This window comes from Euphorbia lathyris, chromosome 1 (assembly GCF_963576675.1).
Source record: "Euphorbia lathyris chromosome 1, ddEupLath1.1, whole genome shotgun sequence".
NCBI classification, from domain to species: Eukaryota; Viridiplantae; Streptophyta; class Magnoliopsida; order Malpighiales; family Euphorbiaceae; genus Euphorbia; species Euphorbia lathyris.
The window spans coordinates 36782777-36806827 of record NC_088910.1 but is presented as its reverse complement, the minus strand read 5'-3'; the positions used below and the strand labels follow the sequence as shown (position 1 = coordinate 36806827).

The 24051-nt window shown below is 34.9% G+C and overlaps 3 protein-coding genes across 9 annotated transcripts; 1 reads left to right on the top strand and 2 right to left on the bottom strand.

Moving 5' to 3' along the window:
* Positions 1 to 782: 782 nt before the first annotated feature.
* On the bottom strand, positions 783 to 5985 carry LOC136228057 (uncharacterized). Of its 7 annotated transcripts, XM_066016887.1 has the most exons (6): positions 5621 to 5985; positions 3356 to 3543; positions 2274 to 2634; positions 1926 to 2044; positions 1607 to 1721; positions 783 to 1515 (listed from the first exon to the last, which is right to left on the bottom strand). In XM_066016887.1, exons 3-6 carry the CDS (start codon positions 2383 to 2385, stop codon positions 1472 to 1474), a joined length of 390 nt encoding a protein of 129 aa, XP_065872959.1. In that variant the 5' UTR covers positions 2386 to 2634; positions 3356 to 3543; positions 5621 to 5985; the 3' UTR covers positions 783 to 1471. The 7 variants fall into 7 exon arrangements, 1 of the variants encoding a protein (XP_065872959.1); XR_010688405.1 differs by having other exon boundaries at positions 783 to 1721; positions 2536 to 2634; XR_010688402.1 differs by having other exon boundaries at positions 783 to 1721; positions 1926 to 2634; positions 5621 to 5768; positions 5851 to 5985.
* Positions 5986 to 11775: 5790 nt separating this feature from the next.
* LOC136230514 (11-beta-hydroxysteroid dehydrogenase A-like) lies at positions 11776 to 13360 on the top strand. The gene is made up of 6 exons (XM_066019626.1): positions 11776 to 12038; positions 12117 to 12309; positions 12390 to 12475; positions 12552 to 12677; positions 12758 to 12922; positions 13006 to 13360. The coding sequence occupies exons 1-6, from the start codon at positions 11856 to 11858 to the stop codon at positions 13249 to 13251; spliced, it is 999 nt and encodes a 332-aa protein (XP_065875698.1). The 5' UTR covers positions 11776 to 11855; the 3' UTR covers positions 13252 to 13360.
* A 3332-nt stretch (positions 13361 to 16692) lies between these two features.
* On the bottom strand, positions 16693 to 18276 carry LOC136230437 (11-beta-hydroxysteroid dehydrogenase A-like). The gene is made up of 5 exons (XM_066019531.1): positions 17807 to 18276; positions 17548 to 17633; positions 17316 to 17447; positions 17088 to 17216; positions 16693 to 16971 (listed from the first exon to the last, which is right to left on the bottom strand). Exons 1-5 carry the CDS (start codon positions 18180 to 18182, stop codon positions 16762 to 16764), a joined length of 933 nt encoding a protein of 310 aa, XP_065875603.1. The 5' UTR covers positions 18183 to 18276; the 3' UTR covers positions 16693 to 16761.
* Between the last annotated feature and the right edge of the window lie 5775 nt (positions 18277 to 24051).

The window sequence follows — 24051 nt, the reverse complement described above, 5'->3', positions numbered from 1 at the left end:
CAAATCCTTTAGTGAGCTAGGATCCTAACTCTTGAGATTTCACCTTGAGTTTACTCAACAAGCTAGTCTCATTTGTTAGGTAGATTCATGCAATCAATCACATCTTTAATGTGATTCCTAGGTTATTGGGTTACTAACCACATTAGTAACTAATATGCTATTCATATTAATCCCAACCATATTGCCCATCAGTTTATGATAACATGACACTACAACAAATCATCACTTGTGCCACGGTTAAAATCATGGCACAAGTATAACATTTCTGTGGCTATACTGTTTAGCCACAGAAATTCAAGTTTGATACTCCCGTGGCGCAAGTGAGCGTGGCTAGAAAGTTGCCACGGGAAAATAAGGGTTGTGGCATAAATTAGTTTTCATGCCACGAGAAAATTCGTGGCTAAGCATATTTCTTTGCCACAGTTAAAACCGTGGCAAAAGTAAAATACATGTGGCAATCAACCCCATTTAAATAGAACAAATCTCTCAACCTCCTTTTCTAAGCCACGAGCTTATTCGTGGCTAAAAATCTTACCAAGCCACGAGAATAATCGTGACAAACTTTATCAAATTTGAGTAATTTTTTTAATTAATTTTTAATTTGTTTTATTATTATTATATTATTATGAACTTTTGGATTGAAGGAAGCTATGTGAAAATCAATAACAACAAAAGTATAAACAATAAGCAAAGTCTAAAATTTTAACCATTCTTAACGGAAAAATAAGTTTTTATTAATTAAAAATCAATCATTCTAACATCAATTATTAAATAAAGACCAAAAGCTAGAAATCGGTGCAAGTCTTTAAAGTACTGTGAGGAACAGACGATGAAAATCAACTGTGATGCATCCTTCATCGAAAATCAACTGGAGCTTGATGTCTGGAGCTTGAACCTGCTGGTATGTAATACACACCGAACTCATAGCTATATTGAAAGATATTCACTTCGCCAAAAAGTGTTGTTTTCTCTGTTTGCTGGTGACGTCTGATTGCAAGGCGGCAGTTGACACCATAAATGTCAATTATGATAACTATAAGGATGTAGTTGCCCAAACCATCAAAACTATGTCCCAATCTTTTCTTGTAGTTTATTTTAAATATGAGAATAGAGAAGCAAATGCAGTAGCATATGAACTAGCAAAATGGGAAGTTGCTTATTCATAGATAAGTTTTGTGGCCAATCATTACTAGAGCCACTGATATTATGTTATCATTCGCCCATTACCAATCATTACTGATAGACACAAAGACAAGGGAATTTTGTGGTCATGCACAAACTAAGAAGCAGAATTATTGGAGAACATCAGAAAAATAATTACTTACTAGATACGTGAAAGCTTATTTCTCAACTTACAAACATCTTAAACAAAATGAATCCACGAGCTGTAACGATAAAAGGAAAATTAAAAAATATTGGTGAAATGTAAGGGAAAAAAGGAAAATTGAGAAATGTTTGAAATTGGACCTTGTCATGCTGTTAAAAGCAACGAAACAAATCCTAATAGCGTAAGCTCTGCCACAAGAACAAGAAAAAACATGTAAGAGGAGAATTTAATTAATTTGACAAGAAAATTATGAAATAAGCATCAGAAATATCTAGAGACTTCCTATTAGTGGCAACATCGGCAACCACTTGCAAAATGGTTTTGCTTGCTGGCAATATAGTGTTGACTGGTTTTTAAATTTTTTATTCATGGCCTCAACCAGCAAACTCATGGCCTGTACACAAAAATTCCGTTAAGAAAACAGAACACAAGGAGATAATAACAAAATTTTAATTATTATCACATCATTTTATAACTTCAAGACACAGAAAACATGGACTATATCATAAATCAGTAAACACAAAAGCACAGAAATTCTAGCTGCTCGTATTTCATGCATTTACAAAATATGACATGTTGCATGTTTCGGAACTTTTACCTGCGCACCAGTACTTTGCACTCGACGCTTCTCATCAATGTACCAAGATAAGCAAAAGTCAAGCATGGACTTCTTTAAATGCAAACTGACACGTTCTATCAGAAGTTTTATAACTATACCTGTCATTGAACGAATTTTGCTATCACTATCATTAACCAAACAATGCACCAAGCGGATAAATAGTACATGTGCATGTTTGTCTAGAGAACTTTGGCTAGATTTGATTATGATTGCATAAAGCATTCGAGAACAGATTCTCTTCTAGTTGAATGCTCATAACTGCAAGCATAAATATCATTGTATGAGAACAGAGTGATAGAGAGAGAGACAGCAATAAGATGTGAGCACCCTGATTTAGTTCTAATAACTTTCCCAGAAGAAATTTTGTTGCCACTCGAAGAATGTTTACGGTTGGGCACTGATTCCATACAAGAATTCTCACTCTGGCCATTTTCTTCATTGAGTTGTAATAATGCTTGCCTGAGTTCCTTTACTTTTCTTATTAGTTGATTGGCCGTAGGAAGAGCACGAAATGGCGTATTGGTTATCACAGACTAGAAATTAAGGAAGCGACTAACAGGGAAGCAACTGGGTTAGACTGCTAGCTAACCTCTCTTTAGCTTATCTATCCTCTTCGCTGGCTCACCTCTCAAGAGTATGGCCTAAGAGACTTCCTCACCGTGTGCTCCCTAAAATTTCTTCACTTCTTCTAAAACACAAAAGAAAAATTCTAAAGTTAGAGGTCTTTATAAAAACAGTCATCTTTGTTAATGTATGGGTACATGTGAATACGAGCATAAGCAGTTACAACTATTAAAGCAGTGCCATTAAAGCCACATCCTTTTCAAAAGAGAAGTAAGAGTTATTAACTTATAATATAGAAGCCTAAGTTCTATAAAATGCTAGGTCATTTTTATTTAGGATAGTCTCCTAATCCAATTTAACCCCCAAGCTCAACATTTACTAAATTTATCGAAATGGCTTTTCAACATCATTAATTTGAAACTAGTAAATGTCGGTCTATCAGTTCATATCCTCATTCTTGAAAGATTATGTCAAAAGAAAATATGAATCTGCTTAATGGTACAAATTGAGAATGCAAATCACTTATTTATATTTCATGTAAGAGAACTGCAAACTACCACTGTTGGCCTTCTGTCATATCTTTGTTATCCCATGTCCAAGTTTATCCTTTCCGAGAAACAATTTTTCAATAATATATTATGTTATGGTAGAAGTCCGTTGTTCGACTAAAGTGATATAGCCTACACGGACAACACATTCACCAAATTCAATCAAGAAGAAATTGGTCCATGTTAAATGCGCAAACTCACAATTATACCAATCAATCATCCACCAAAACTAAGATCACAGGCACATGATCTTAATAAATAAAGGAAAAGAAGATCAACAGTTTTGAATGCAGTTACCTGAGATTTTGATAATACATGTTGTGCAACCTTTTTCGCATTCTCAGGTTTAGCTTGCTGGCCTGTAAGTCTGCAAAAAAGCAGTCTATTGGCCATAGAACAAATGAACTGAGTGCCTCAATGGGTTGTTGACTAATCCAATCTATTGATGCTCTATAAACAGCATCAGAAATATGGGACAAAGGGACCTGCTAGAGAATTGGACTAATTAGTACCTAAGAAAATGAACAAGCACAAAGGTTTGAAAAGTTACAAGCCACAAACCCAACTACATAGTTTTATAACTCAATTAACAAGTGCACAAATTATGAACAAAAAAAATCAATTAAAACTGATAAGCAATCATATCCGAGAAAGGTGGCATTTGATACGAAATCAACACAATGCTCATTTGAAGATAACAAAATTTCATAATCAGTACCCTCACTGATCAACCAAATATTATCACATCAGGAAAGTAAATATAGGAAGAGAGAACAAGAAAGATGAAAAATGTAATTATATTCATAAGTATATAGGATAACAAATGAAAAGCGTATAGGATAACTTAAAATTGAACAATTGAAAGAAAAGCATATAGGATAACCTAAAATGAAAAGCATATAGGATAACTTAAAATAACAAATGAAAAGCATATAGGATAACTTAAAATTGAACAATTGAAAGAACCATACACATGCATGAAATAAACAAATAGAAAGGACTTCTATCAATTACTTTAATTAGGCAACAAACATCTGGTATAAGAACTTCTAAAAAAATACTTTATTAATGCATGATAGACTAGCTCATAAAGGAGCCTTCATAGCCCATAATCTCACACTAAAACTCAATAAGATGAAAGCTAAATAACTGAAAAGGCATTTATGTATTTATAGTTCAAGGTTAGTCAATGGCAGTGGCGGATCCAGGAATTCGTTCCTGGGGGCTAATTTAGGCTTATGGTTGACGGTAAATCCAGCCTGTAAAGGCTGGCAAATTTTTTTCAGCTCCTAGTACCTTAAAAGTTTGTTTTTTTTTTGTACCATTTTAGCCTCAAAACATACATTTTAAACCAATTCAATTACTCTAAAATATTGAAACAATACTAGCTAAATTAAATCTCCAAACCAAAATTTCGTACATTAAAACCCCTAAATTAAAATCTCAAGCAAAAAAACTCTTAAATTAAAATCCTCTGTATTTAAACACATCAAACAAAACTTCTAAATTAATTTAAACTACAATAAATCTTATAATAAGAAGAGAGAATGAGAAGAAGAAAATAAAACGGGAAGGAGAACAAAATAATAGGAAAAAAAGGATTAGAAAAATAATTGTGATAAAAAGAAAAGGAGAAGAGAAGGAAAGTTGCGGCTTAGCTATATAACATATTTTACTTTTTTTTAAATTAGGCCCTTACCAAAACGACGTCGTTTTGGTTAAGGGCCTAATTTAAAAAAAATTGCCCAGCCCATGGCCTGGGCACCTAGGCCATCTCCTTCTCGACAGAGAAGGAGATTAGGTTTCCTTCTTTGTCGAGAAGGAATACACAGCAGCAGCCATGGCTGATGCTGTCTGCAACTTTTTTAAGGGGGGGCTAATCTTTTTAGGTCTATATGTTTCTAGGGGCAGCGCCGGCATCTACCATTTGCACTTTTGAAACCCACATACGACATTACTAATTTTTTTGGAAGAATCTGGATCCTAATGTTATACCATTAATCCAAACAATGACTAGCAATAGGAAAACAAAGAAAAAACCACTTCACAGACTTAAAACATATCTAAGTGGTCATCAACCTCCAAAGCTACATTAACAAACAAGGTTTGCAACAAGTTTCATCTCTGAGATGCAGAAGGTAGCACCTGCAAAAAATTCAAATTCTCGATACAAGGAATTTCAAACTGAATATTGCATATCAGCTATCCTTCTTTCTCTTGAATGGATAATTGAACCTTCTCCTCCTCAGGTTCTGACTCTGCTTGTGGAAAAGCTGCTTCCATTGGATCTAAAATAAAAGTTGAAAGAGATTTTCCGAGGGAAATAAAGTAGAGCAACGAGCTAAGTTCCTAGAAACCAAGGTTAAAGAAAGACAAGAGACCTGATGTGTTGGTAGCTTTTTGCTCTTTTCCTAGAGGAAACTTGTACCCTAAAAAGAGGGAATAACCAGTTCGCCTACTATATGGCATATTACAAGCTAAATGTCACAGATTTTCTATTAGTAATTCGTGAATAACTGCTTTGATTAAGAAAGGTCCCAACAAAAAAGAGGAGCGACGAACCTCTTGTTAAGCCATACAGTCCCAGCGCCTATCTGATTTGGTTTTTATCTTCTTTTCTAAGAGGTTAGGCGGTTTTAGACAGGCTATCTTTAGATTTTTGGATTGCACGGCGCTAACAGAGCAGTCCCCCTCTAATCCAGTGAGTGACCTAAGAACAGTAAAAGAAGCTAGGAAGGAGAATAAAGGGGGTGAGTCGGTGAAGGGAGCGCCCAACAATAAGAATGACTTACCAGGAATTGCACGATGCTGGAAAATAAGGCGGTCCTCGCAGGCCGACGTGATTTGCTAGCAGGGTTAGGGTCGGGCAGTTCGGTAGGGAGAGTGGCGATTAGTCTTTAAGGGGCGATGCCTGTAGGGGTAAACCAATTTTCTTTTGGCTCCCAACATTAAAAAAAAAAAATTGAAATTAATATGTTACTTTTTGGCAAAAGAAATTTTTGGTTTCCCGCTACTCAACTTTGCTACATAGGGACCATAAAAAAAACTTTACTATAGAGCAGGATGTAATTTTCTTTCCACGTGGTAAATTTATAGATTTAGCACAATAAAAAATTTAACCGTGAAAAAATTCGTGGCATAGATGTATGTTTGTCACGGAAAAGAAATACTTGTGGCATAAATGTTAAGTTTCTAGTATGATCTCTTTTTTTCGTGGCTAAATGAAAATATGCCACGAATTTTGAATTCCCGTGGCATGATTCGTGCGTAAATAATGATTTGTTGTAGTGTGAGTTTACCCATCCAATTATCATAATCTAATTTAAGTATTACCTCATATTCATGAAAAACGATTTTTCAATAATTCAGGTGTTACCATAAGACCTCGAGCTTGAGTTTACTCAACAACCCAAAGGCCCCAGTACTGCCGGCTGAATTATAATATTAGGGAGGGGCAACCGATTTTAATAACTTGCTTATTTACTTAACTTTTAATTAGTGAGAGATTTTTATTTTAAGTCTCATAATCTAACCTAGTCTTGATTTGCTTTAGCATACATCAGACACATACATTGGTTTTATGGACATATTATCTAAATTATTCCGTTGAGCCAGAAACGGAATAAAAGGCCAAACCTAGGGAAATACTAACTATTACATATTTCTCTTTAGGTCCTCCGTCTTCTCCATGGCGCCTTGAAATTACATATTAATTTTTATACTACTAAAGAAAACTTCAATTATCTTGAAGGGAATTAGATGAGAGGAGAAATTACAATAGATAGTAGATAGGCAGGACTCGCAGGCCCTATTTCAAAAATACCAAAAGACTAAATAGAGGGTCCAAATATGTCCATAACTCCAAACATACATAGACTCAATTAAATAAATTTAATTGGTTGATTACATAAAATATTTATGTAATATTTAGGTTAATCGCATTAACTTATCAAATTAACTTTCATCCAATTTTAATTCTATCAGTTTCGTATCTTCTATATTTAATCACATTAGATTAATACAACTATATGAAACCTTATCTATGCATATCCCTGTTATTTTGATTTAATTCATTTAATACTTTTGATTTACAAATAGGTAAAACAAACTTTTAATAAATTCTTTTATCCGATAATCAAAAACAGAAAACTATTAGTAATTTCTGAAACATATATATATATATATTTAAAACTCAATTTTATTTTAAAACAATTTTAAAACAAATAGGAGTGGGCTCGTGTCGGGTCCACAAAAAGGGGAGGCCCGAGACAGTGGCGTCGCGCCGTCTGGCAGCAGCGACGTCCAGCCGCACACGGTTGCTGCCGCGAGGCAGCAACCGCGAACAGCAGTTTGGGTTGCTGCCTCGCGGCGCAACCCGGACTGTTGTTCCAATTTTTTTTTAAAATATAACAAATATATATATATATATATATATATATATAAATTTCAAAACGGTTTCAAAAAGATTTTCAGAAAATAAGAAAAATCTATTGAAGATTTTGTTTTATCTTTAGAATTAACAAAACTAACTTTTATCAATCTAACTATCAAACCAATAGTTTTATTATAATGATTATCAACCAAAATATCATCCGGAACATATGCATAATCTATTTTAATTAAAACTTATTTATCTTTAGAATTAATTAATCAAAACGGTTTCGTTAATTAATCTAACTATAAATATTTATTCAATCTGATTAAAAATCCTTTTAATTTTCATATATGAAATAACGGATTTAACGCAGGCTCTGATACCACTGAAGGAAAATATGCTATCGTTTGGCAGCAGAAATATAAAATTTTAATCTTTTTCCATTAACCCAAGATCTGTTAATCGTTATTTCATATAAAGATGGATAGAAGTAAATACCTTTCGATGAACTATCTACCGTTGCAATCGTAGTGCCCACAACTCTTACTTCGAGTTCCCGAGCACAAGATTAAAACATAATTCAAAATATGATTAGAACTCAACCGTATGAAAGCAACCAAAGTAGATTGCCTCTAATAAATCAACACAAGATCAAGGATAAAGAGAAAGAGATTAATAATCAATTGCAAAACGGAAGGAAGCGGTAGATGATCTCGTCCTCAACAAGGGGGTCGAAATTCTCTCTCTCCAGTTGGCTAGGGTTTTGGCCGAATTCTACTATAAGGAGGGTATATATACTCTCTTGTATCTAAACCCTAGTTAGATGGAATTAGGTTACTGAATAAGAATTTAATTCGGAATAAAATTCTTATTAGTTATTATCTATAATTATATCTAAATATAAAGATAATAATAATAACCTGACAGGATAATAATAGAAGCAATTTAATCTCATTAAACCTCATAACTTATTTATCATTTAATTAATTTAATTCACAATCATAATCTAATTAGAATTGTTAAAAAATCAAATTAATTATTTATGTATTTTATATACATAAAATCGCCCCCCTTATGTACTGGACCTTAGTGGACTCAGTTGGGCTTCCATCAATTAATTAATATCTGTTTCTCTTTTGGGCTCCAAGTCTTATGTGTGACCCATTAGGTTCTTATTGCTTATAGCCGTATGCAACCATTAAATTATTTTTCTAAGAATTATATTTAATCTTTGCATAACGGAATGAGTACGCGAAATGTGATTGGCAGATCCGAAACATTCCCCTAGAGCTATAAGAAGACAGGTTGATTCTGTCGTTGACCTTTCCGTATTAGTTACAGTATAATTCGATCATTCATCAACTACATCCTTGAACTGAATCTTATGACTATGGATAATGTCAAGTCACATATAGCGAGACGTTCGTTTTACTTGTACAGGCCGAGTTAACTCCAACTAGATAGGTTAAGTGAAATCTGCATTTCAAGTCTTAAGCTATCACCTTGCAAAGATTTAGAGTCAAGTCTTCCACAAGCGATCCTTGGACGTATCTCCCATTTATCGGGAGTGACAAATGCTCAATCCAATGTATAACTATCCTGCAATTACTTCCTGTGATACCCAACGTCTGCCGTTCACACCCCAGAGTCATCTCTGTTATGGATCGTGTTACAACAGGATCAAAACATCACATTCTATAATCCAGAATCACTAATTAACATTCCTTTGAGTCTTAGGATTACTTATACCTATTAATACCAATGAGATGAACATGTGACAATGATAAATCTACCCATCATGTTATCTCAAGTCGGGTCCCCAATCCTAATGAACTCTCTTTCATTGGATCCATGCAACTGTCCAGATATCTGCATATCTGAAGCTTGTGAGATCAGCTCTCTGTCTCGACAGAAGACATTGTTACATGCAAGTCTCAGCAGTGATATGTCAATCCTATTTCTAAACATATTACTTGACTTGGGGTGATTTTAAGTTTATTAGTTTATTATAAAGTTGTGTCTCACTTCATGCTTGTATGAACACCTTATAATCACTTTAAACAAACTTAGGGATTTCCTTTTATTAGACTTATTTAGTTCTTAAAGGAGGTTGCCTTTATATAGTTATGAAACCATATCTTATTAAAACAAATGATATAAAGAACACTTCATTTACATTTAGTTCATATCCTAGAACAATTGTCTATAGGACACTAAACCCCAACATCCAGTATGATGAAACATACTTGGTGATCTCGAATTGATGGATTACCGAGTAGAGCATCAAAGGCTAAACGTGCTTCCCATATCTAAATTTTCAACTAAAAGCGAGTCTTACGCCCATCTCGGACCATTTTCCCTAAGCAAGCCCTATGACTGCTACCGAGCCTTTTAGACTTCAAGCGTAAGTGTTGCGTAAACATGTATTCAAAGGGTAACTAGTCCTTGGCACAAGAGCTCTGCCCCTTTCATAATGCAAGCCCATATGTGACCGTTGTTGGAACATATCAAAGCCCTTTAGACCCCAAACTTAAGGGTTGTGTAAAACTCATATCCAAAACAATGTTATCAGAATCGGACCGGATATTAAATCAGATTTATAATTGGGTCACTTGGTCGGATCGGGTGGTTCAGACAGATAACGTAATAAATAAATAAATAATATTTATATATAATTAATTTAAGGGTAATTAATTTGTTAGTCCTTATATTTTGACAAAACACACTGTTTAGTCCTTGTATTTTTAAAAACACATGGTAAGGTCCCTAACCTTTTTCTCAGTGAACTGTTTAGTCATTCCGTCTGTTTGTTAGATTTTTTACCGTTTATGACTTCGAAAATGACTAAATTACCCTTTATTATTTACCTTCAAACTTTAGAAGAGGAAATCCAATTTAGAAGAAGAAGCTATTTGTATGGAGAACAAGAAAAAGAACAGATCCAATGCTTGCGAATTTGAACGATTAAGAAGAAAATCAAGAAGAAGAGCACTCAAAGTTGATTTCAAATGCATTAGAGTTTAAAGGAAAGGAAAATAAAGGAAAAGAAGAACGCAAATCCAAATTGACTAACAAAATCTTCATGAGAGTCTAACGGTATGGACTAAACAGTTCACCGAGAAAAACGTTAGGGACTAAACGGTTCATTGAGAAAAAGATTGAGGACTTTATTATGTGTTTTTGAAAATACAGGGACTAATATATTAATTACCCTTAATTTAAAACTCATTTCTATTTAGTGGAATGAGATATAATGAATATGAGTAATAAGTTATTTGGGCTTTTAAAATTATTTTGGGGCAATGGAGTTAACTTAATTCCACTAAACCGGAGTTGCACCTATTCCCGGTTCGACCTTCGGTCGTCGGTTCAACTCCGGTTCACACAACGTTTATCGAACTAGTCAAGTTCGGATCGGCTACAACCAGCCCAAATAGTCACAGTTTCCAGGAATGGCAGTCTGTACAAAAGTCCCACTCGAAACCTCCTTATGCTTTCGACCTCGTTTTTTATAAGTGGTAGAAGCCTCCACTGGATTCCCTGTACTGCAATGTGGATGCAGGAATATTTAAATAACAAGATTATAGTTTGTACTGAAGCAGTTATAGTAGAGTCAATAACGATTCGGGAAGCACTATCGTGGATGAAATTGTCAGATAGAAGTAATGTGGTAGTTCAACCCATTCGGTTTTTCAAGCCATTAACAAATCCGTTCATTATTTATCATAGGCCTAATACATAAATAACCCCCTGAACTTATCTAAATATTGCAACTGCCCCCTCCAACTTTCAATTGTAACAACTTACCCCTTAAACTTGTCCAATTGTAAAACATAACCTCAAATTGGGAATTTTTTTTACCCTGTACTTAAAGCAACCGTAAAAACGTTTTTCCGGATTCGTATCACGTCAAAAATCTGATTATCACACTCCACGAGCGTTGCAGCTTTTGTATTTCATGTGTTTCTTCAATTGCAGTCCATGTCAGCAATTTGAGGTTTTGTTTTACAATTGGATAAATTTGAGGGGTTATATTTTACAATTGAACAAGTTTAAGGGATAAGTTGTTACAATTGAAAGTTCAGGGAGGCAGTTGCAACATTTAGACAAATTCAGGCAGTTATTTATATATTAAGCCTTTATCATATTTGTTCGATATAATAAAATGTATCAATTTTATTAAAATTTAGATAACGTGTGAATTTCCTATGTCAAGTGTTCAATAAATTTTCTAGCCCATGTAAGACGAATTAAGAGAGGTAATAATTGTTGGGTTAGGTATAAGTTAATGCGAGAAATGGTTGAATTGGGCGAGGTACTATACGTGTCATGTGAAAGGCATGCAAGGTTCCACCTATCCTCTCCCTTTCTCAAGCTTTCCCTTTGATCATTCAGTTTGATTCTGCTTCCTCAAAGACAAACATGGATCTCATTCATACTTTCCTCAATTTAGTGGCCCCTCCCATCACCCTCTTCTCCCTTGCCCATTTCTTGTCTCCTTATAATCGTTTCAAGTCTTTTCTCTCGCTTTTCCACTCCATTTTCATCGAAGATGTTTCATTCAAAGTTGTCCTTATCACTGGTGCATCTTCTGGTATAGGAGAGGTACTTCCAACATTTCTCAATTTTGTACACTGAATTAAAAGGACTACTTGAGCTTAATTCTCTCTTTGTTTGTTGTAGCATCTTGCATATGAATATGCAAGAAAGGGCGCATGTTTAGCCCTTGTAGCACGCAGAGAGAAATCACTAAGAGAAGTTGCTTATGTAGCACAAGAATTGGGCTCTCCTGATGTCCTCGTTATCCTTGCTGATGTTCAAAACCCTAATGATTGCAGTCGAATCATTCAGGAAACCATTTCTCATTTTGGCAGATGTTAGTTACTTTGTTTGAGATTGATTTCATGTTTCCCCAATTAGTAATTTTGTTTTTCATAAATTTCATTTCTGGTGCAGTGGATCATCTTGTTAATAATGCTGGGATTGGTTTAATCTCCTTGTTCGAAGAAGCAACTGATGTCACCAATTTAAGGACTATAATGGTGAAATTTAATCTAATCTCAACTATTTATAGATGTCAGGCTTCTGAACTTAGCTTTGAATTGATATTGAATGCAGGATACAAATTTTTGGGGATCAGTTTATACAAGCTATTATGCAGTTCCATATCTACGAGAGAGCAGAGGAAAGATGGTAGCAGTTGCTTCCTCTGCCTTGCCGTTGCCAAGAATGAGTGTCTACAATGTACGTTATGTGAATTTGGAAGTGGCTTGATTTTACAAGTTATATATATTGAAGTGGTTAGTTAATAAAACGAAATGCAGGCAAGCAAAGCAGCGATGATGATATTTTTCGAGACATTAAGGGTGGAATTAGGGTCTAATGTTCATGTTTTAATAGCAATCCCTGGATTCGTTGAATCTGAAATGTCCAAATGCAAAGTTCAGTTACCAGACGGCAGAATGGATGTGGATCAAGACTTGAGAGATGTACGTAAGCCTTATATGATCTTATTGTATTTATGGCGCTGTGCTAGATTACATATATAAATTTGTTAAATTGAATTGAGTAGGTTGAATTGAGTATTGTCCCAGTTGTAACAGCAAGTGAGTGTGCAAAATCTATAGTAAGGAGTGCTTGCAGGGGAGATAAGTACCTGATAGAGCCACAATGGTTCAGTAGCTTCATGACATGGAAGGCTTTTGCACCTGATATTGTGGAGTGGTGTTATCGGGTGTTTTATCTTTCTGGACCTGATGAGCCTGCCATTGAAGCTCCTAGCAAGACTCTTCTGGATCTCTCAAACCCCACAACTTAAGACCGAATGAAAATTCAGATACAGAGCCCTTAAACAAGTGCCGAATAATCTGTATTTTATATATTCAACAGTATTATATATTGAAATTAGTTTGTTTCTTTTTTTTTAAGTTAGAAAAATGAAGTAGACAAATTGAAATTGGGATGGATATATCTTGACAAAACAAGAATGAATAGTTGGCACATCAAAGTTTATGATGAGCATGAGAATTTAGACTTATGGAATACACCTGCTATTTCAAAAAGAAGAAGAAAGAACATCTTTTGGATTAAAAATACTCATTCATCACATTATTAATTTTAAAGAAGTTAGGTTAAAAGAAAAAAGGTTGAATCATACTTTATTAGTCCTTATATGCTATACTACAAAATAATTATACCTTGTCAAAGGGATTCATCCTAGTTCACTAGGGACTAGGAGAGTCGGACATCCCGCCTTTGGAAAGGGAGACAGGATTGAGTCAGTTGTCAAAGCGATTCATCCTAGTTCACTAGGGACTAGGAGAGTCGGACATCCCGCCTTTGGAAAGGGAGACAAGATTGAGTCAGTTGTCAAAGCGATTCATCCTAGTTCACTAGGGACTAGGAGAGTCGGACATCACGCCTTTAGAAAAGGAGACAGATGTCTTCGTAGAGTGAAACTTCTATAGACATTTTGGGTTCAAGAGTTAATTTTATGTGGGTCGTTTGTGAAGCAAGGTTTAATCTCAGGGAGTCTTTTCGAGATGGAATACCGACAGACGAATTGATGGAATGCTTGAGGTTTAAAAAGGATAGATCTCTTCGGTAGAAGTTGGATGGTCGAAACTCGGGAAAATCTCGGCGTTACGTAGGGTTTTAGTCTGGCTTCGACTTAGCCCCTTGTATGCGTACTCCTCTCTTATTCGTATTTTTACTTCTTTTTTTGTATTTTTTTTCCATTTTTATCATTTTTCACACGAAATGTAAAATAGACTATCGATAAATATAAAAGACGTAATTTTAGAATTAAATAAAATATTAGTTATGGATGTTAAATTAAATTTCTATTCCATTCCATGGACAGGGCCGGCCCTGGGCTATGAAATGCGGGGCGCCCGTCCAGGGCCCATAACGATAAGGGGCCCAAAAAAAATATTTTTATGATGTATTTATAAAATATTTTTATAGTATATATATAAACACAGAGATGAATATTAAACATTAGAATTAATTGGTTCAGATGGTATGAGGGTTGAGGGTTCGAACCTCATTCTCCTCATTTTTTAATTACTTTCAAATATATTTTTCCTTCATCATTTTATTTTATCACTATAAAATATATATTTTTTCCATTTATTGAGATTGAGGATTTGAACATCTTTCTTCCTATTTTTTAATTACTTTCAAATATTTTTTCCTCCCCTCATCTTATTTTATCACTATCAAATATATTTTTTCCATTTATTTTCTGTAATGAATTGTTATTATAATTTCCATATTTTCTTAAATCTAAATTATCAATTTATATATTGAATAAAAAAATAACCATTTAATTTTTTTCCTCATTATTATTGTTATCCAATTTCATTTTTTTCTAAAATTTAAATGTCAATTCATTTCCAAAAAAAAAATGTCTATATATATATATATATATATATATATTCAATATAAAAAATAATATACTTATTTATTTCTTGCAATTTTACATGACATATATACTTGTTATTTTAGTACATAAATAATTCTAATTAGTATACTCTGCACTACTAATTTAGCTTCCATATAGAAAATATTGTAATCTTAAACATAACGTTTACGAGTTGGTGCAATTTCAAACCTAGTTGATTAAAAATGAGTTATTTCCATATTGAGTGACTAGAACGGTGGAGGTTGAAGTTAGGATAGAACAAGAAATTACACATAAAAGACCTCATTTTCGTCAATTAAACTTGAAAATGTACAAATTGATAAACGTTAGGCTTAAAATTGCATTATTTTATGTATGAGTGCTTATTGCTCTCTCCTAATAACCATATGACTAAATTAGTACCTTATTCCTTGTAATAAAAAAAATCATTCAACCTCCATTTTTTAAAAAAAAAAAAAAAAGTAAAATGTATATATAGGGAGCCCAAATTTATCATCTCGCCCCGGACCTCTAAAAGGTCAGGAACGGCCATGTCCATGGAGAGAGAAAATGAACCGAATGAACCAAAAGCATAAACATTTGACCTCACCAGGGTCCCTACCCACCGCTTCTATAGTCTCTAACTCACTGAATTTATACCCTTGTACTCATTTTATCCAAAACATACAAAATAAATATTATTAGCGTCCGTTTGGTACATTGTAATGCAATGTAATGTAATCAAATGTGTAATGGAATGGAATGGAATAATGATTCCATTATCATGTTTGGTTGGGAAATTTTAATAAAATTGATAAAATGAACTTATCGTTACAATACGTATGTTTATATTAGTTAAATGCAATTTTCAAGTGTTTTTTTGCATGTTTCTCGTTTTTTTTTTTCATTTTTCACATTTTTTCGTTTACTTTTTTCTTTTTATTTTCATGTTTTTCCTGTTTTTTTTTTTCATTTTTCGGGGTTTTCCTGTTTTTGTTGTTTTTCTCATTTTTTCTCTTTTCTGTTTTTCTTATTTGTGTTTTTTCTCCTTTTCCTTTTTTCATGTTTTTCACATTTTTTACCATTTTCATGGTTTTCGCCTTTTCCCGTTTTCATGTGTTTTTTTTTGTGTGTTTCTCATTTTTGGTTTTTTCATTTTTCGCATGTTTCCGTTTACTTTTTTTGTTTTCATGTTTTTCTTTTTTTTTCATTTTTCAGATTTTCCGTTTTTTCTCATTTTCTCTTTTCTGTTTTTCTTATTTTCTCATTTTTGTGTTTTTTCTCCTTTTCCTTTTTTCGTGTTTTTCACATTTTGTATCGTTTTCCGTTTTCATTTTTTTGCATTTTTTCTCGTTTTCGTATTTTTTTGGTTTTTATATATGTTTTCATGTTTTTATTTTGCTATTAGTAATAAAAAATACAAGGACCAATCGTAATGAAGATTCTTACTTATTTTGTTTGTAATGATCATTACATAAATTTGGAAAGAAAAATTGAAATATGTATTTGTGATTCCATTACGAAAAAAATGATATGACTAACCAAACATGGTAATGAACCTCAATCGTAATGATCATTCCATTACGACGCTCATTACAACGTACCAAACGGAGCCTTACAGTTTATTCAACTGAGAAAAGAGACGTTTTCTTTAGAAATTAATGATAACTTCTTATTTGTTGATTCACTTGAATTCATAACTAACTTGAATTCAACTGTGACACAAACATACAAAAGAAATAATAACAATTTAAATCATACCAAGTATTTACAGTTTATATATAAGACATCATATATTAATCAGTAAACAAATACAATTACTTATGCTCTTATTATTTGGTAACATGTTGAAAAATAATCACAACTCAACCACCATCTGACATCATGGACGCACACACATGTATGTTGGAAGTTGTTCTCTTCCTAGGCTTCCTTTTTCGTAGTGGTCGATTTCTTCTGAAGAATATGGTAACGCAACAACCATTCTAACAATTCTGGAGAAACAATCTTAAGAATAAAGCTTACTATATCATGTGATGGCACTATCAAAGACCTATCTCCACGGCATGCACTCTCCACAATTGCCTTTGCACACACTTCTGTCGATTCAACTCCCGTTCTATCAAGCCCAAACTACCCAAAACATAATCGATCAATCCGTTAGTTCTTAACGAAAATTAGATCACCTGATGTGGTGTGTTGGTCGTATAATAAAAAAAATTGTAATTTAGGGGTTACAAAGTAATTACCTCGGAAAGAAACTCGTTTGAAGTCATTTCAGAATGAATAGCCCCAGGAGTGACAATTGTTATTCCGATTTCAGAACCAAACTCAACCCTCAAAGTCTCGAAAAAGGTTGTCAAGGCTGCCTTGCTTGCCTGAACTCATTGCAAATCAAATCAACAATTATAATATATAAAAAATAAAATTACTCACAATATAATATATTATAGAGAAATTAGAATATCCATATATACATTGTAGAAGCTCAATTTTGGGGTTGGTAGCCAACTAGCAATTGACGAAATCACCACAATTTTGCCTTTGCTTTTCCTTAAATGTGGTATAGCCGAGTGAGTACAATGTACTGAACCCCAGAAATTTGTATCCTATATATATTTACACAAATAATTAATTACCCAGATGCATGATTTAGTATGAACCGTTAATATTGAAGAAATAATTTTAGCCATTAATATATATAATTACCATGATGGGGGCAAAATTAGAAACATCATCGCAGCCTTGGAACGTTGCGGTTCGGAGGATTCCAGCGTTATTAACTAGATGGTCCACTGTTTCAAAAGATGAATAAAAAGTAGTTAGGTTTTATAAAGGAAAATAATAGCAATGAGTGCTTTCCACTAAGATAATATCACGTTATTCTAACTGGTGATATGACATCATCTGAGTGGAAAGATAAACCGGTCCATAATAGAATTTCTCAATGATAGATGTTTTGATTTACATTGGCCAAAATGGAGGACGGTTTGATCAACCAAAGTTTTGCAATCTTGAGGATTGGAAACATCTGCGCGAAAGACAGCAACATCTGGAGAACCCAGCTTCTTAGCTTTCTCTGCTACAGCTTGAAGACGATCCTCTCTTCTGGCAGCAAGCGCTAGACGTGCCCCTCTCTTCCCATATTCATAAGCTAAATGCTCGCCAATGCCAGAAGATGCGCCAGTGATAAGTACGACCTTAGCATGTAAGTTTTCAGTGAAAAGAGTAGATTTAATACGCCTTAGGAGTTTGAAACCAAAATAAAGGGGTAAGATAAGTGGGAATAAAGCAAGTGTTGAAAAAGGGAGTGCATAAATCATCAACTTAGCAACCAAACTCATGATTGAAGTGAAGGAAGATTAACTGAAAGAAAATTGGTAAAATGGAATCAAGTAGAAAAGTGAGGTATGTATGGATATATGAAAATATGGTGACGGCCCGGGCCTATAATTGCAGATTAGAACTAGTCTTCAATGAGGGTATATTTATCCCCTCTTCCTTCTGCTTATTATTAGGAAATATCTTATTGGTAGCTACGTCAATTAGATCCTTTCAACCTCAACCTATAGTATAATTTCTCCTTTTTTTGATACTTAAAGGAATTTCATAAAATACATTAATGACATTAATGGCACCTAGATTTCATTTATTGACATAAAAAATAATTAAACTTCATTATTGTAATCTTAATGTGCAAATTAATATTAATAATAACGTAATGGAGTATGGTACCTGGAAGGCGGGATTCACGTTCAACATTGGGAACTGCCTGCCCATCCACTCTGAGATGTGGGCTATCCTTAAAGGTCTCGAGTTACCATGGGAGATGGGGATTAAACATTTGATTGTTGAGAGTGACTCTATGACGGCCATTAACTGGATGAAGAATAGGGATACTAATAATGGTTTGTGCTCTAATCTTTTTGGGGCTTGCATTGACCTCATCAACAAAGAGTGGAAAGTCCAGTTTGCCCACATCTATAGAGAAGCGAACATGACTGCCGACAAGCTTGCTAATAAGGCCCTCTCGGAGCCCAAAGGCCTTCACTTGCTTCCTAACTGTCCTTCTTGGGCGAGCCTCTTGGCAGGATGCCATGGATATATCATGGCCTAGAGTTGTCAACCATGTCTAGTTTTCTTTATTTCGGTTGTCGTGGTTCTGTTTTGTGGCTTCTTAGCCCTCCGTTGTATTAAAAAAAATGGAATGATTATTTAGATAATTTTGACTACTTTTTTTATCAGTATCATCCGATCAAATGCTTATTTTAAATACAAAATAAGCATAGTCTCTACTCTTATTCTAATCTCATTATTTCATTATTTTTGTAATGGATGATTTGTACATTAATATTATAGCAACATAAAGTTCAGTCATTTTTTATGTCAAGAAATAAAGCTTAAATTCTTGATTAGTCTAAAAATCAATTTTAAACTTAATCCGGTTAACAAATATTACTATTTAATTTCTGTTCAAAATTTACATTCTAACTGTTTAAAATGTTATTATTTTATATGTATAATGTGTCAATAGAAAAAAAATCTTTAAAAAAATATAATTTCAAATATATATAAAATATGAGTGGCACTTTTTTTTTAATTGAATTAGACTATTTTTATAACTAATTAATCTGACAAGTAAAAGGTTAATGTTATAAAATTAAAATAATTAAAAGTTATAAAATATATTTCTTGGTTATTTAAATTTCTCTGAAATGTGGAGCCGACCGAGATGCCAAAACCAAGATGCACTGCTGCTGCCGCCTGGTATTTTTCTTCAAGCTAAATTACAGTAAAGTAGAGTCAGTAGAGTAGTTAACAAAAGCCAAATCCAATATTTGCTACTAAAATATAGTTTAATCCACTATGTGTCTCATTCTGTTCTTATTTACAAGTTAATGCATTTACTTACAGCTAATATACATAGGGCTGTAAATGAGCAGAGCCGCTCATGAACGGCTCGGTGATCGGTTCGATAAAAGCTCCGCTCGGCTCGACTCGGTTCGATTTGTAAACGAACCGTTCGTGAACATGATTTACTGGCTCGGTTCGTAAACGAACCGAGCTTGAACATGCCAAAGCTCGGCTCGAAAGCTCGTGAGCAGGCTCGATTAGAACATTTATGAACAAATTTTAGTTTTGTAGAAAACTATATAGTTTTGTGTTAGTTCACAAATATCTAAACTTAATATTATTGTATTTGCTATTAGATGAGTTCGTTCACAAACATAATAAGTAAGTAATAGGCGAACTATTTGTAAGCATCTTATTTATTTATTCACGAACTTTGCTTGTTAGCTTGTTTATGTACACAATTAAAGAGTTATTTGCGAGCAAACTTCACAAATATAATTAACGATTTACTCACAAACAATTCATGGTTAGATAATTTTCTTAATGAACAAAGTCTAAAGAGGATTTTGGGCTCGAAGCTCGGCTCAAGCTCGTTGAGCAATCCAAAACTCGGCTCGAGCTCGACTCGTTAATTTTATAGCAAGCTCGGCTCGGGCTCGAGCTCGTTAATTTAATAGCGAACAGAGCTTGAACAGACCAAAGCTCGGCTCGGCTCGGCTCGTTTACTGCCTTAAATATACATAACTCAATTTTCAACTTATACATTAAAAAAATACCCCTCTCCCTCCACCACTAGATTTTATGAGTTCTCCTACTTCAACCCAAAATTACTTCATATATTATTATAAAAAGGGAAAATTACAAAACTAGGTCAAATGGGAAGCCCATTTACATATTTAATCCATTTACTCAACCTATTACATATCTAGACTGTTTTGTGTGACTTTCCCATAATACCCCCAATCTTTCATCTTCATCTTCCTCTTCATCTTCCTTACGGTTTTCTCTTCACCAAAAATGGCTCCTCCTCCTTCCACAAGGATCTAACCTGCAAAATCCGTTGTTGTTTGACGACGTTCTTCAAAACTCCTACTCCGGTGAGAGAAAAGGGAAGCGAACGGCGGTAGAGAAAAAACGAGAGGACGATTTTAGGCCGAACGACGGTGAGAGAAGGTGGGTGATTTTAGGGCGAACAACGGTGAGAGAATGTGAACGGCGGTAGAAAAAGGTGAACAGCGAGAGCAAAGAAGAGGAAGAATGCGAACAGACGGTAGAAGAATGTGAACAGTGAGAGAAAAGACGAGGAAGAAGGCGAACAACAGAGAAAAGGGAAGAAAGATGGCGATTTTAGAGCGAACAGCAACCTCGTTCCGTGAGGCGGAAGATTGGGAAACGCAGAGAAAATGCCTAATTCATTTATGTTCTGATTTTGTTGTTAAATAATGTTAGAATCTGTTGTTGTTTGCCATTTTTTGTTATATACCACTTAGCGAATTTTGTTAAAAACACATACAGACTTCGCATATGCTAACTAAAATCATCAACTAAACCAAACATTAGTTTCGCAAGCTTCGCTTATGCTAATTAAAATCATCAACTAAACCAAACATTAGCTTCGCATATGCTAACTAAAATCATCAACTAAACCAAACATTAGCTTCGCAGACTTCGCATATGCTAACTAAAATCATCAACTAAACCAAACATTAGCTTCGCAGATTTCGCAGGCTTCGCATATTTAGCTTCGCAGGGTTCGCATTATGCTAACCTCTGCGAAGTCAGACGGGAGGAAGACATACGCGTGTAAATATTGAGGGTATTATGGGAAAGTCACACAAAATCAGTCTAGATATGTAGTAGGTTGAGTAAATGGGTTAAATATGTAAATGGTCTTCCATTTGACCCATTTTTGTAATTAACCCTTATAAAAATAATAACAATAAAATTTTAACACTAAAAATATATTTACAGTTTCTCATAAATATAAAAAGGTAAATTTAGATTTATTTTTTTCTACCCACAAGCCAAATAAAATAAATATTTGAATACAAATTGTACGTCTCCAAAAGCAATGATATAACTGTTAGAGATAATATCAGTATTATCTCTACAGATAATTATCTGCTCACTAAATAGAATTGTAGTCTATTCACAAGTCTATTAAGTGTGCAGAGATAAGATTCTAGTCTATCTAGAATTAGGTCTTAGAGTTGTATCTAAACTATACAACTAATTAGGGTTTAGCAGAAACCTAATTACTATAGATTTATATGTCTGTAATATAAATACACGAGATTAATACGAACCCTAATTAAGGGAAATCATTCAATCATCTCTCCCTCTCTAAGTATTTCGGCTCTCTCTCTCTCTCTCAATCCGAAACACATTCAACATGGTATCACGAGCAGGAAACGGTTCCACTCCGCCTGGCTCGGCTTCCGCATCAATCCCGTTTAATTCCCTTAATCAATCGACATCACTGTCTCAACCGATGTCGTCGATTGTTCTGTCCGATTCAGAACCACTATCGGCAAATAATCAGCATACGGTGGTATCCCCGGCCGCGATCATGTCAATTGCGGAAACAGGAGAAGCCGCGAGCTTCGTTACTCCGCCACCAGTTACAGCAGCAGCTCGGTCGAACTCTAACCGAAGCTTTGCCACGGAATACACCGTGGATACGGCGTCTGCATCGTCGCTTCAGCCGTCGTCTGGCTGGAGGTTCGACTCTCCGTTCACCGCCGCACCAATATCGATAGTTACCTCCACGTACCTGTTCGAAAATCATGATGGAGGAAGTTTTCCTCGGCCGCGGCAGCAAGAACAGATACCGCGGGTTACTGTACAGCAGCCATCTCCACCATTGTTTCATCCTCCAGGTAATTTTTCGCAACCCGTTACAAGGCCTGGCTTTGGACCTCCCCCGTCCTATCATAGTTCTCAATTGCCCTCTACCTTTTGCACTCAATCTAATGATCAATTCTATGTGCATCCACCTCTAACCCGCCCCTCAAATCACATTGGTACCTCCAATTACCAAACCTATTCCACACCGAGCAGTGAGTCTGTTAATCAACCCCGTCCTCAATCCATGCATACACAGACTCACATAAAACTAACACCAAATAATTATAAAGCATGGAGGATGGCCATTGTGTCTACCCTCAAACATCATCACTATTTTGACCACATCACAAGCAATACACCACCACCACCCAAATTTCTATCTAGGGGAGGTTTTCTGTCAAACAACAATGATGTTATACTCAATCCAGCCTACACTGTGTGGGATGAATTAGAAAATGCTGTGATGTCCCTGCTATTACATTAAATTACAGAGGAAGTTTATGAAATTATTACCTGCTTTCATTATTCACATGACATCTGGGTTGCACTTGAAAACGCGTATGGCGTCATTACTGATGATAAACAGTTCCAATTAAGCATTCAGTTACATGAGTTTGAACAAAATGAGTTACCGATTGGTGAATATATGCAAAAACTTAAAGCTATACTTGATGATCTGGCTGCATCTGGCAATCCATATCCCATGCATCTTCTATCGTCATTACTTTACAAGAATGTTGGGGATCCTTTCAAATCATGCATTCAGAATTTAGTGACTCAGAAGGGGATCCATATTGATTACTATCAATTGTTGAGCAAGTTGAAAACCGTTGAAGGGATGATTAACTCCACAAAAAAATCTGCTTTCACACTTTCGGCATCACAATTGAGTTCGCATGAAGCAAATGTGTCATCTGTCTCCTCTTCCACGAATGCAAAATCCAAAACGAAAAAGAGGAGAAGCGGCAAATGTTTTAACTGTGGTGATCTTGATCATTGGGCGGATAAATGCAAGAGGCCAAAAGGATTTGCAACACGTCAATCGCAACCCAATGCTCAGGCTTATATGGCATGGCACAACCCTGTAGACCCATTCAGTGGGCCGCCGCAACCCTGGTATCCGGACACGGGTGCCACCAATCACATGACGGCTCAGCCAAGTCAACTACAACAAATGCACCCTTACCCGGGCAATGATACGGTTCAATTTGGAAATGGGCAAGGTTTGCAAATTTCTCATCTTGGTCAATCTCATATCAAACATCTTAAAATCTCTGATATTTTATTGGTACCCAAGCTTACTAAATCATTATTGTCGGTTCAGAAATTCACTCGTGATAATGCATGTTTCTTTGAATTTTGGCCTAACCATTTTCTTGTGAAGGATCAAACTACTGGGGCAATCCTGTTGCGCGGTCCGAGTAAGGATGGGCTCTATGTGCTTCCACCCAACTTGAAAGAGGCGCTAGTCGGAGAGAAGGTTTCCTTCGAGCGGTGGCATGCACGGCTTGG

Coding starts and splice junctions, on each gene's coding strand:
- LOC136230437 (XM_066019531.1), bottom strand. CDS start 18,182: ATGAGTTTGGTTGCTAAGTTGATGATTTATGCACTCCCTTTTTCAACA. Junction 17,634..17,806: donor CGTCCTCCATTTTGGCCAAT/GTAAATCAAAAC, acceptor CTTTTGAAACAG/TGGACCATCTAGTTAATAAC. Junction 17,448..17,547: donor CTAATTTTGCCCCCATCATG/GTAATTATATAT, acceptor AAATATATATAG/GATACAAATTTCTGGGGTTC.
- LOC136230514 (XM_066019626.1), top strand. CDS start 11,856: ATGGATCTCATTCATACTTTCCTCAATTTAGTGGCCCCTCCCATCACC. Junction 12,039..12,116: donor CATCTTCTGGTATAGGAGAG/GTACTTCCAACA, acceptor TGTTTGTTGTAG/CATCTTGCATATGAATATGC. Junction 12,310..12,389: donor CATTTCTCATTTTGGCAGAT/GTTAGTTACTTT, acceptor TTTCTGGTGCAG/TGGATCATCTTGTTAATAAT.
- LOC136228057 (XM_066016887.1), bottom strand. CDS start 2,385: ATGAAGAAAATGGCCAGAGTGAGAATTCTTGTATGGAATCAGTGCCCA. Junction 2,045..2,273: donor GTTATTAGAACTAAATCAGG/GTGCTCACATCT, acceptor GTTCAATGACAG/GTATAGTTATAAAACTTCTG. Junction 1,516..1,606: donor GATGTTGCCACTAATAGGAA/GTCTCTAGATAT, acceptor TTCTTGTGGCAG/AGCTTACGCTATTAGGATTT.